Source organism: Megalobrama amblycephala, linkage group LG16 (genome assembly GCF_018812025.1).
Source record: "Megalobrama amblycephala isolate DHTTF-2021 linkage group LG16, ASM1881202v1, whole genome shotgun sequence".
NCBI classification, from domain to species: Eukaryota; Metazoa; Chordata; class Actinopteri; order Cypriniformes; family Xenocyprididae; genus Megalobrama; species Megalobrama amblycephala.
The window spans coordinates 32,750,760-32,763,944 of record NC_063059.1 but is presented as its reverse complement, the minus strand read 5'-3'; the positions used below and the strand labels follow the sequence as shown (position 1 = coordinate 32,763,944).

The 13,185-nt window shown below is 38.2% G+C and overlaps 1 protein-coding gene across 1 annotated transcript; it reads left to right on the top strand.

Moving 5' to 3' along the window:
• On the top strand, positions 1 to 6,606 carry il10ra (interleukin 10 receptor, alpha). Its single transcript, XM_048161498.1, has 7 exons — positions 1 to 325; positions 1,357 to 1,459; positions 1,574 to 1,749; positions 2,435 to 2,580; positions 2,707 to 2,860; positions 3,005 to 3,117; positions 4,814 to 6,606. Exons 1-7 carry the CDS (start codon positions 262 to 264, stop codon positions 5,687 to 5,689), a joined length of 1,632 nt encoding a protein of 543 aa, XP_048017455.1. The 5' UTR covers positions 1 to 261; the 3' UTR covers positions 5,690 to 6,606.
• The last annotated feature ends 6,579 nt before the right edge of the window (positions 6,607 to 13,185 follow it).

Below are 13,185 nucleotides of genomic sequence, written 5' to 3'. Positions count from 1 at the left end.
AGTGGGGGAAATATCTGCCATCACGGAAGACTGACTGAAGCAAAACAGACAGAGGGGAAGTTCACAGTACAAATACACAGAGAGTCAGTCAACCACTCAACCTCACACTCACATGAGATAGAGAGAGACGTACGGACGGAACTGAAGAGCTGGCTCTGTTAGAACGGTTATTTGGTTATTAGAAACTGAGCTTTTGTGTGTGCGTTCGTATGGAACTGGACTGGACGTTATTGTTGGGTATGATGCTTAACTGACATAAACATGGATTGGACCTTATGGATTTCTTTTCTTGTCACATTGATGCACATCCCGGGTTGTACTGCAGGTAAGGATTGATTGATTTGATTGATCATAAAAGTGTAGGGTTTATTTGGGCTGTCTCTGCTACACTTAAAAAAGAATTGTTGGTTTAACTTAAAAAAAAAGTAAGTTACCTGTTTGCCTTAAAATTTTGAGTTCATTGAAATTAAAAATTTAAGTTAATACAATGAAGGTGATTGGTTTAATCAACAGAAACTCAAAATATTATGCGATCTGAACCACATTAATTATATTACTATATTAAGTTAATTTAACAAAAGAAACAACGTTGTGATAAATCATGAAAATTTTTTTTATAGTGTAGGTGACAATAATAACAATATACTGTAACATAATAGAAATTGCACTCTAAAAAATGCTGTGTTGTTTCAACCCATGTTTGGGTCAAAGAAGGACAAACCTAACTGTTGGTTTAAATTTTTTTATCAAAATTTTAAACCCGACGGATGGGTTTGTCCATATTTGACCCAAACATGGGTTGAAACACCCCAGCATTTTTTAGAGTGTACTTTTATTTAGTTTATTGTATCAAATAATATTTGTAATTTTAATTGAAATGTTCATAAAAAGATCTTGTGCACAATACTGAAATAAAAATACAAGAATATGAAAGAAAGATGAAGTGCAAGTGGGCGCATGACTTGCCCTGTTTCTGTCACAGCGATGACGTGAGTGATGTAAATTCCTCACCAAATTTAGGCAAACGCCTCTGACCACTATACCCAGCCATCGCTATTTCATTGTATGGCATTGTGTAAGTTATTTTTTGAAACATTTTGAGTAGCGGTTTGCCTGATGAAGCAGACATCCATTAGCAAAATGACTTTATTTATTTGTTTATTTATTTATTTAAAAAAAAAATCATGCCACCTGCATCTGGAAAGTAGATGATCTATTGAGAAAAAATACAGTACCTCAAGTGTGAGAATGCAGCTGTGACTGGAACACGAGCAAATAAACCACTTCTCTATTGGGAAGAGAAGAGCCTGGGAAAGTCTGAAGAAAATTCTAATCAATATTCTGTTTTGTTCACAGGTGGGGAGATTGAATTTGACATATGGGAGGGAAATGTCACTGTGCTCTGGGATCCCCCTGAAGGAGCCCCCGAACATGCCCTTTATCAAGTAAAGCAAGCACCGTAAGCAGTCTTGATATACACTTTCACAGTTTACTAAACACATTATTTTAGTTTTCCTTTTTTGCTTGAAGGATCAGTACTCCAAAGCTAATATATTTTTCTTTCCTTTGTTAGGATTATGGCTTCTCATGGTGATTGGGATATTGTGCCCGAGTGTAACATGACTACAGAAACTAGATGTGAACTTGGGAACCTTTTATTCAAACCAGAAATGAAAATAAAGATTGAATTGCTTGAGGGAAATGGCAACGTTTCCTGGTCAGAAGTAAGAAGAATTCGCTTATATCAGAGTAAGTTTTCGCAGGACTTTTTCCTTGGGTTCTATAGGAAGACGAAAAAAATAAATGAAAATAACTAAATAAAAATAGCAATAGCTCTAAATTGAGCCAATACCACAATCTTTTAATTGTAAAGAACATCAGGTTTTACTGTATACAAAAATAAAGGTTCTTTATTGGCACTGATGGGTTCCATGAAGAACCTTTAACATCCACGGAACTTTTCCATTGCACAAAACGGTTCTTTAGAGCGAAAACTATGGAAGCTTGTTTCCGCCACTGAATTAAAAATAAAAAAGGTAATTACGAGTTTACAACTCGCAATTCTGGCAAATAATTTTTTCTGAGAAAAAAAAGTCTGTCCCCCCTGTCAAAATTAGACTTTATATCTCGCAATTCTCAAATTTCTCACAATTGTGAGTTTATAACCCGTAATTCTGACTTTATAACTTGCAAATACGAGTTAATTGTGCATTTATATCTCGCAAGTCTGAGAAAAAAATTCAGAATTTTGAGATTTAAAGCATAGAAAACAATTCTTCACACTCAGTTCTTTTAAGAACTGCTCACTGAAATGTTCTTTGTGGAACCCAAAGTGGTTCTTTTATTGGCATCGCTGTAAAAAAAGAAAAATTTTTATTTTTAAGATTGTACAAGTTGTACCATTATTAATGGTAATCTTCTTTCCATGTTTTAGGCAAACTGTTAGCTCCAGAGTTTGACCTCTCTTCCACCACTAATATGGTGAAGGTTAAGATTCACAGAAAGCCATATCTCAAAGACCTTTTTGAGTTTGGACCAAGTTACTCTGCCATTCTGTATCCGAAAGGACAGGAGAGTGAGGTTGGTTTTTTTTTTTTTTTTTTTAGTGGACTAAAAAACTGACAAAAATTATCTTTACAATAAATGAATTTGCTTGTTATTTTGCATGTTGTTGGAATCTCTAAACCTGTATTTTCTCGGATGTAGGCTATAACAATAAGCGATGATGATGATGAAGATGGTGAGGTGGTGTTTACATCATTACCATTATGGCAAGAGTATTGTGTCCGTGTGAAAGTGGAGATGACATCTGATGATGTGAGCAACACCTCATTACCACGCTGCATATATCCATCAGCAGGTATTACCAATTACATATAATATAATTACAGAAATAGCATTTGGCATTGCACATTATTGCTTATGTTGTGTATGTTCCAATTACATTATTTCTTTGTGAAATTTCATCCACTGAGGCTTAATGTTGATTCCTCTGGTTTGTCAGATATGTCTCTGGTGATCTCCATGGCATTTGTTGGTGTAGTTGGAGTTATGACCTTCTTCATGTTTGCAGTCTGTTTCTTCCTGAGGCGTCCTGGTAAAATGCCTGCTGTTCTGGTGAGTCAACTTGGTGATTTTGAAAGAGATATGGTTTCACCAAAACCAAAAGTGTTAGAGTAAGCCAGTTTCAGAGTCTTAAAAAAGGAATGAAGTCTAAAGAAGAAGAGGCTCAGTGCTGACTCCTGTTAGAAGTGTTAGTTCTCCTTTCGAGGAACAGTTGCAGAAATGGAAATGCTGGGGATTTTTTGTTTTTCATGCATCATTACGTATGCATGATCTCAATGATGTTTGATTTTAAATGATAACACAGTACCATTCAAAATGAAACTCTTCTGAACTCAAATACATTATACACGTATGCATGTGTATACACTAGTATACAAAGTTTGGGGTCAGTAACATTTTTTAATGTTTTTGAAAGAATTCCCTTGTGTTCACCAAGGTTGAATTTATTTGATTAAAAATACAGTAAAATATAATATTGTAATATTGTTCAATATTAAATTTAAAATAACTGTTTTCTATTTTAAAGGGTTAGTTCACCCAAAAATGAAAATTCTGTCATTAATTACTCACCCTTATGTCCTTCCAAACCCGTAAGACCTTCGTTCATCTTTAGAAGACAAATTAAGATATTTTTGATAAAATCAAATGGCTCAGTGAGGCCTCCATTGCCAGCAACACTTTCAAATGCCCAGAAAGCTACTAAAGATGTATTTAAAACAGTTCATGTGACTACAGTGGTTCAATCTTAATGTTATGAAGCGACGAGAATACTTTTTGTGCGCCAAAAAAACTAAATAACGACTTTATTCAACAATATCTAGTGATGGGTTATTTCAAAACACTGCTTCATGAAGCTTCGAAGATTTACGAATCTTTTGTTTCGAATCAGTGGTTCGGAGTGTGTATCAAACTGCCAAAGTTACGCCCCCCAGTGGTGAACCATTGAAATTTCCTTATGACGTAACGAAGCCTCGTTTGCTGAAATCACGTGACTTTGGCACTCCGAACCACTGATTAGAAACAAAAGATTCGTAAATCCTCATGAAGCATCGGCCATCACTAGATATTGTTGAATAAAGTCGTTATTTTGGGTTTTTTGGCATACAAAAAGTATTTTTGAACCACTATAGTCACGTGAACTGTTTTAAATATGTCTTTAGTAGCTTTCTGGGCATCTGAAAGTGTTAATTGTCTTGCTGGCAATGGAGGCCTCACTGAGCCATCGGATTTTATCAAAAATATCTTGTTTTATAATTTGTTTTCCGAAAATGAACGAAGGTCTTACGGGTTTCCTGGTTTTGCACCAAATGCAATTCTCAAAGTCAGAACACAAGCATGTCACATGACCAGATAGATAGCCACAGCTAGGGTGAGTAATTAATGACAGGATTTTCATTTTTTGCTGAACTAACCCTTTAATATATTTTAAAATGTAATTTATTCCTGTGATGCAAAGCTGAATTTTCAGCAGTCGTTTCTCCAGTCTTCAGTGTCAAACAATCATTCAGAAATCATTCTAATATGCTGATAGAAAGTTCAAAAGAATGTCATTTATTTGAAATAGACGTCTTTTGTAACATTATAAATGTCTTTACTGTCACATTTGAATTTAATGCATCCCTACTGAATAATATTTTCTTAAAATATATTAATATATGCTTTTTATTTAATTTTTTATTTATTTAATTTTTGTGATATTTATTATTAAGCATTAACCATTCTTTTATCATATATTATTGTCCATCAGAAATCCGCTGTGAATGGATGGCACCCTATGAATGTAGGATTGATCCAAGTGGAAACCGTCACTGACAAGGGATGGCTACTGACTAGCAACAAAATTGCAGGAAAGGGTAAAGCATTTGATGAAGACATGAACCTTTCTGATGAGGACAAAGAGAGAAGAGAGAGTACAGACAGCGGAGTGAGCGTGGGCCAGCAGCACTCGCTTAAGAACAGAGGCACAGGCGAACATACGGGAGAGGAGGACAGCGGCTGTGGCAGTCTGACGGGAACTGAGGACAGTCTCAGCAGTGGAAGAAGAAGCCTGGAAGAGCTCCCTTTCCTGGACAGAGGAGTAAATAGCAGCAACGGAGAAAGAAAAGACGACAGTGGCTTGGGAATGGGAAACCAGGATGATTCTGGCAATCTCAATGGGGCGGATCATGACCTTCTGTCTGAGATAGTGGTTGTTGGGGATGGATATCGTAGTCAGAGTCCTTCTGCTGATGCTGAAAGTGAGGCGGCCGTCTCATGTGATGTAGACACTACAATGGCCAGCCCTAGCTGTGGCTATCGATCTGGTCATGTGACGTGCTTGTGTTCTGACTTTGAGACTTGCATTTGGTGCAAAACCAGGAAACTCTTAACAGACACTGAGTCATTGTCTCATGAGCAACCAAGTAATTTTTCAACCGAAAATGACAATGACAGACCAAGCTATTTGAAAAAATCTCCTCTACACACCGTGAATGTGCCAGGACTGGGAGATTTGTCCTCCCAGTCAGATGAGAACTGCAACGAGTCGTCACTTTTCATCACCTGTCCACTTCTTCTACAAGAGCCCTGCCAATTGGACAATTTGACTCTTACATTAGGAGATGTAGAACTGACATTCACGTGATATATAAAATGTTTTTATGAATCTGTAAGCAAATGAGCTGAACAAAACGCATCTCCTGCTGTGTGCTCTAGCGGACGTGCATTTTTTGTTTAGAGTAACAGCAGAGAGAGAGGCTAAATATGGCTGTCACTAATAATGGGCCCTCAGAATTATGACTTCCTACAAGCTTCAGGTTATCATTTTGCCTATATGCTGGACAAAGAGGAGATATTCAAGTTTAAAACTGAGTGACCAGGAGTGAGATACTACCAGAATATGATGACGATGAGCCATTACGGTTCTTGATGTCTAATGTCACACATCCCATCCACCACTGAAATACTGTAGTTCCTTTATTATGTTACATACTTGTGTTCTTCTTTTGCAGTTTTGCACATGAATTGTACATATTTACATTTTATGTATCAACTGACATTTTTGATATGCCGAATTTTGAACTACAGTCAGCATTTCATTGTGGGGCCAATGTAAGCACGATATGGGATTGAATTATGGGTCCTGCATGGGTTTGTTCTTTGGTTCCAAGTTGGCCTTATCTGAATTAGCCCCAGTATGAGCCCTAAATGAGTTTGTTGATGGGTTTCATGTTGGCCCTATCTGAATTAGCCCCAGTATGGGTCCTACATGGGTTTGTTTTTTGGTTTCATGTTGGCCCTATCTGAAATAGCCCCAGTATGGGCCCCAAATGGGTTTGTCGATGGTTTCATGTCGGCCATATCTAATTTAGCCCCAGTATGGGCCCCAAATGGTTTTGTCAATGGGTTCCATGTCGGTCCCATCTGAATTAGCCCATAATTGGCCATATTATTCCCACCATGAAATGTTGGCTGGCATGATGGAATGATGGTAAAGATGATGATGATGATGATGATGATGATAATAAAAATAAATATCTAGATTTTTATATTTTATGAAAATAAGTGTTGCTTTCCCATTCACAACTTCCCCATTGACAACCTCCTTTCTGTAGTGTGGTGTGGCTTGTTGCCAGGGCATTGCTCTGTGGTTGCTTTGGTGTATTAGCATGCTGCTTAAGTCTTTGCAACCAGCAGAAGTGAGTTTTTTACTTTACTTTTTGTTCACTTTAGTGATGTTTCAATGATTGAAACAGGATACAAATCATTTAAATTATAAATGTAGTTAAAATGCTTTTCTCCAAAAGTCGTTAGAAGTTCCAAATGTGAAACCTTTAAATCTACATTTCACCAACAAGAACATATGCAAATGATGAGGCAAGAATATCCGTTGTTAAATTCCAATTTAAAGAGAAATATACAAATACTAAAGAGAGAGGAAAACCCAGCACTTCCTCTAGTGGAAACCCACGAAAACCCGTGACCCGTTTGCACATTAAAATGACAGGATATGCTTGTGATTTCCTCTAATGGCATATCAGCATATCACAGCTAAAGGAACTTCTTTAAAACAAATGTAATTATGAATTATGAATAAAGAAACGCTAACCCCAACACGTACCCTGGTAAAGTTCATATAAACACATCTTCTGAAAAAAAAAAAAAAAACCTCACAGATCTTGTGCAAACCCATTACTCATTATTTCCATAGAGTCACTGCGCTGTGACGAAACATAGAGCAACTGAATGACAGAATGAAGCTCAGCCGCAATCAACGACCTCCATCTTCAGATAAGGAAGGAAACGAGTAATAATTTACCCACATCACCATCTCAGTCACAGATTCAACACACTGTCAACGTTATAAGCTTACAAAGCTCTATACATAATAAAAAATTGGAAAATGTTGATTTGGAGAAAAACTCTTGTGGAGATTCCACACTGTGGAAAAAAACTAAAATATTTGAAAACTTTTTGGAGAAGTGTATCTTCAGAAATAGTTCTTGACACTGTGATAATTATTGGATCTTTTTTTTTTTTTCAAGGAAATTCCTATATCTGATATGAACTAAAATAAAACATGAGGACTGATTTGAATATTTCCTTTCTCTGAAAGGTCTTGTGTTTAGTCATTTGTAGAACAGCAGGTACCTTTGCGTCTCATCTCAATAGCAAATCAGTTACTCAAAGAAACCACATAACTTCATCTGATAAAGAACACAACAACAACATTTATACCCTCCTAACACTCCATCATTAATCTCACACATGCTCAGTTCTGAAAGTGTCAGGCTGATGCATAGTGAAAACGGTTCTCTTTCTGTATTACAGACTGAAATCATTAAATGTGTAGTAAATAACTTTTCATTTCGTAAGGAAAAGTCTAAAATAGGCATACATACAGAGAAAGCTATCCTTTAGCATTCCCGTTCGTCTTACTGTAACCAGGTGTGTTCAAACATTTTACCCCCAAATATGATGATTCCCTTTTCTAAAATATAAAGACAGCATGTATGCAGACTGCTTTATACTATTATAAAAAACTAATATAATAAAGACAACATGTTTCTAAACTTAAACTTTTTTTTTTTTTCTGTAACCACTATAAGATGCATAAACCTTAGACATTTTAATTTCAATTTATTTGAGCTTTTCTTAATAAGAGATAATCTACATCTCACTAAAAACTAGAGCTGTCAAAGTAATGAGAGTAATTATATTTCAATCATCTGCTGCATTAATAGACATCCATAAATCCTGTAGCAGATCTAGGCTGGTGGAGCTGGGGGAGGTGGAGGGTCTAGCCTACAACAAATAGTGAACTAGACTACTTAAATGTTGAGCAAGCAATCTCATTGGCTGCAGAGTCAGTAGAAGCCAATCAGCTTGTGCCATGAAGTGAAGAAGCAAAGGACCCATAAGCCTGTGCCATCTGTGCCATTCTAGCTCATGACTGAACTAGGCAGTTTTTCAATTAACAGTAATTCAAAATGTAAAAATACAATAAAACAATGAGGAAAAAATGCAGGCAACAATGGTATGGCATATCACACTGCAGTTCACAGCCGTTACTTGACATATCATTACAACCACTCATAATAACTAAAAAAAAAACCCTGAAAAAAAAAAAAACCTAGATCTCAAAACCCACTCACTGGAAATTCTACAATAGAAGAAATCCTAATCTTCTCATCTAGTGACCTCCACAGACACTGCCTTTGTTTTTCTGTGTCATGCTTTAAAGGAAGGATACCTACAGGTTAGAAGAAAATGGGAGAATTGTGGAGTTTTTGTGGGTTATGATGACACCTCACTCCCACAGTGTGCGAATAACTGCTATGAGCATAGTCATGACTGCGGTTTCCTAGCGTCCTCACCGCCCTTGCAGATAGTATGCCACACATGAACGATGCTGAACAGAGAGATTTTGATAAAAAAAAAAAAAAAATAGGGTTTGCCCCACCCAAATATGTAGATATGGATAAAAGATATCTTCCTACTACATGTCCATGTTGTTAACAACTTTTAATGAGTCAACAAAGTAGCTAACCACAAAATAAGATGATAAATGTCAACTTCACCATGTAAGATTATGCAAGATTCAAAAAGTTAAAATGTCCTGACATATGTACGGCTTGTGCTGAATACCAGAGAGGAAGTGAGTAGGAAGAGCTGATGAGGAATGTGGTTTTCGTTAGCTGTAGTTTCTCAGTAGCACTGTAGTCTCAGACTGCTCACAAAAAGGTTCAAATTAATGTGTTAAGAACGTTGGTAACCAAACGGTTTCTGGTCCCTATTGACTTCCCTGCTGTTTTTTTTTTTTCTGTTTTTTTCATACTATGGAAGTCAGTGGGGACCAGCAACTGTCTGGTTACCAACGTTCTTCGAAATATCTTCTTTTGTGTTCAACAGAACACTATCAGGTTTCACAATCAGGTTTAAAACAACATGAGGGTGAGTAAATGACAACAGAAATTTCATTTTTGGGTGAACTATTGCTAAGTTAAATATCCAATTCATCCAGCGCTAAGTATCCTGTTTAATGATTAATTCACACAAATGATTCATTTGCATTGCTATTTCTGATTTTATAAATCTGACAGAAATACCAGACGCATGTTATAATTGCCATAGAATTATCATTCGATACTGCTATAATTTTGAGCTAAGAATAATAATAATAATATTAATACACACATAAATAATCATGGAATGAACAAATCCTCCTTTGCATGCCATGATAACATACACGATTATATGTACAGTGGGTACGGAAAGTATTCAGACCCCCTTAAATTTTTCACTCTTTGTTACATTGCAGCCATTTACTAAAATCATTTAAGTTCATTTTTTCCTCATTAATGTACACACAGCACCCCATATTGACAGAAAAACACAGAATTGTTGACATTTTTGCAGATTTATTAAAAAAGACAAACTGAAATATCACATGGTCCTAAGTATTCAGACCCTTTGCTCAGTATTTAGTAGAAGCACCCTTTTGATCTAATACATCCATGAGTCTTTATGGGAAAGATGCCACAAGTTTTTCACACCTGGATTTGGGATCCTCTGCCATTCCTCCTTGCAGATCCTCTCCAGTTCTGTCAGGTTGGATGGTAAACGTTGGTGGACAGCCATTTTTAGGTCTCTCCAGAGATGCTCAATTGGGTTTATGTCAGGGCTCTGGCTGGGCCATTCAAGAACAGTCACAGAGTTGTTGTGAAGCCACTCCTTCGTTATTTTAGCTGTGTGCTTAGGGTCATTGTCTTGTTGGAAGGTACTGTAAACCTTCGGCCCAGTCTGAGGTCCTGAGCACTCTGGAGAAGGTTTTCGTCCAGGATATCCCTGTACTTGGCCGCATTCATCTTTCCCTCGATTGCAACCAGTCGTCCTGTCCCTGCAGCTGAAAAACACCCCCACAGCATGATGCTGCCACCACCATGCTTCACTGTTGGGACTGTATTGGACAGGTGATGAGCAGTGCCTGGTTTTCTCCACAGATACCACTTAGAATTAAGGCCAAAAAGTTCTATCTTGGTCTAATCAGACCAGAGAATCTTATTTCTCCTTCAGGCGGGCCTTCATGTGTCTTGCACTGAGGAGAGGCTTTCGTCGGGCCACTCTGCCATAAAGCCCCGACTGGTGGAGGGCTGCAGTGATGGTTGACTTTCTACAACTTTCTCCCATCTCCCGACTGCATCTCTGGAGCTCAGCCACAGTGATCTTTGGGTTCTTCTTTACCTCTCTCACCAAGGCTCTTCTCCCCCGATAGCTCAGTTTGGCTGGATGGCCAGCTCTAGGAAGGGTTCTGGTCGTCCCAAATGTCTTCCATTTAAGGATTATGGAGGCCACTGTGCTGTTTGGCCGGATGGCCAGCTCTAGGAAGGGTTCTGGTCGTCCCAAATGTCTTCCATTTAAGGATTATGGAGGCCACTGTGCTGTTTGGCCGGATGGCCAGCTCTAGGAAGGGTTCTGGTCGTCCCAAATGTCTTCCATTTAAGGATTATGGAGGCCACTGTGCTCTTAGGAACCTTGAATGCAGCAGAATTTTTTTTGTAACCTTGGCCAGATCTGTGCTTTGCCACAATTCTGTCTCTGAGCTCTTCAGGCAGTTCCTTTGACCTCATGATTCTCATTTGCTCTGACATGCACTGTGAGCTGTAAGGTCTTATATAGACAGGAGTGTGGCTTTCCTAATCAAGTCCAATCAGGATAATAAAACACAGCTGATGGTGCAGAACCATCTCAAGGATGATCAGAAGAAATGGACAGCACCTGAGTTAAATATATGAGTGTCACAGCAAAGGGTCTGAATACTTAGGATCGTGTGATATTTTTTAGTTTTTCTTTTTTAATAAATCTGCAAAAATGTCAACAATTCTGTGTTTTTCTGTCAATATGGGGTGCTGTGTGTACATTAATGAGGAAAAAAAATGAACTTAAATGATTTCAGCAAATGGCTGCAATATAACAAAGAGTGGAAAATTTAAGGGGGTCTGAATACTTTCCGTACCCACTGTATATATATATATATATATACACACACACACAGATCAGGCATAACATTATGACCACTGACAGGTGAAGTGAATAACACTGATTATTTCTTCATTACGGCACCTGTTAGTGAGTGGGATATATTAGGCAGCAAGTGAACATTTTGTCCTCAAAGTTGATGTGTTAGAAGCAGGAAAAATGGACAAGTGTAAGGATTTGAGTGAGTTTGACAAGGGCCAATTTGTGATGGCTAGATGACTGGGTCAGAGCATCTCCAAAACTGCAGCTCTTGTGGGGTGTTCCTGGTCTGCAGTGGTCAGTATCTATCAAAAGTGGTCCAAGGAAGGAAGAGTGGTGAACCGGCGACAGGGTCATGGACGGCCAAGGCTCATTGATGCACGTGGGGAGCGAAGGCTGGCCTGTGTGGTCCGATCCAACAGACGAGCTATTGTAGCTCAAAATGTTAAAGAAGTTAATGCTGGTTCTAATAGAAAGGTGTCAGAATATACAGCGCATCACTGTTTGTTGCGTATGGCGCTGCATTGCCACAGAACAGTCAGGGTGCCCATGCTGACTCCTGTCCACCACCGAAAGCACCAACAGTGGGCACGTGAGCATGAGAACTGAGCCTCTTTCAGGTGGATAATGTGCCCTGCCACAAAGCAAAAATGGTTCAGGAATGGTTTGAGAAGCACAACACTGATTATTTTGATCTCAATCCAATCAAGCATCTGAGGGATGTGCTGAACAAACAAGTCCGATCCATGGAGGCCCCACCTCACAACTTACAGGACTTAAAAGATTTGCTGCTAACATCTTGGTGCAGATACCACAGCACACCTTCAGGGGTCTAGTGCAGTCCATGCCTCGAAGGGTCAGGGCTGTTTTTGCAGCAGAAGTGCACACATACAATGGTTCCAACGCCCATGCACGCAAGTAAACTAGTCATTATGGTATGCCGGTGTCTGTGAAGTTTTAAGAAAGAGTTTATCATCAAACTGTGGGGGTGAAAGTTGCACTGCAGCAGACGTTTTTGACAGGCCTGGACTCACCAAAGTTACTGAGAGACTGCTGAACCTTAGATGTTATCTGCTGTTTCTCACTTCCTACAGACCACCACAATGCACTTTGCTTGCTGCATGCCAACACAGGAAACAACTAGCCCCTATATAGATGTTTACGTGAACTGCATCAGTTGAACAGCTAATGAAGCTGGCTGGTTTGTGGTTTAGTGAGCTGCTGTGAAATACTGTCACGAAGTGAATCATATGAAAAACATAACGATGATCGCCAGAGATCAAAAGAGGAAATGTACAACAACCACAACAGAAATGTTCACTGGAGTCCAAAAGTCAGAAACCACTAGTAAAAATGCCTCTACCTTAGATAAACTTTTATATATGAGTCGAAATCTGCTAAGGGGTAATAATGGAACAACAGTAGTTGTGATTTTTCACTATTATTTACAACAGGATTTTCAAGGGTTTAAACTTTAAATAAAAGATTTTTTGTTATAAAAGGCAATGAAAACAACTGTGCATCAAAACCACTCCTTTCCTGGTTAAATAATAATAATAATAATTGTGACAGCTGAATGTAACATTTTCGACAAGACAAACATGTCAGTCTCCCAGTAAGCAA

Excerpts from the sequence above, each read along its gene's own strand:
- il10ra (XM_048161498.1), top strand. The coding sequence starts at position 262 with ATGGATTGGACCTTATGGATTTCTTTTCTTGTCACATTGATGCACATC. Across the intron at positions 1,750-2,434 it reads AAGAATTCGCTTATATCAGA|GCAAACTGTTAGCTCCAGAG; the intron begins GTAAGTTTTCGC and ends TCCATGTTTTAG. Across the intron at positions 2,861-3,004 it reads CTGCATATATCCATCAGCAG|ATATGTCTCTGGTGATCTCC; the intron begins GTATTACCAATT and ends CTGGTTTGTCAG.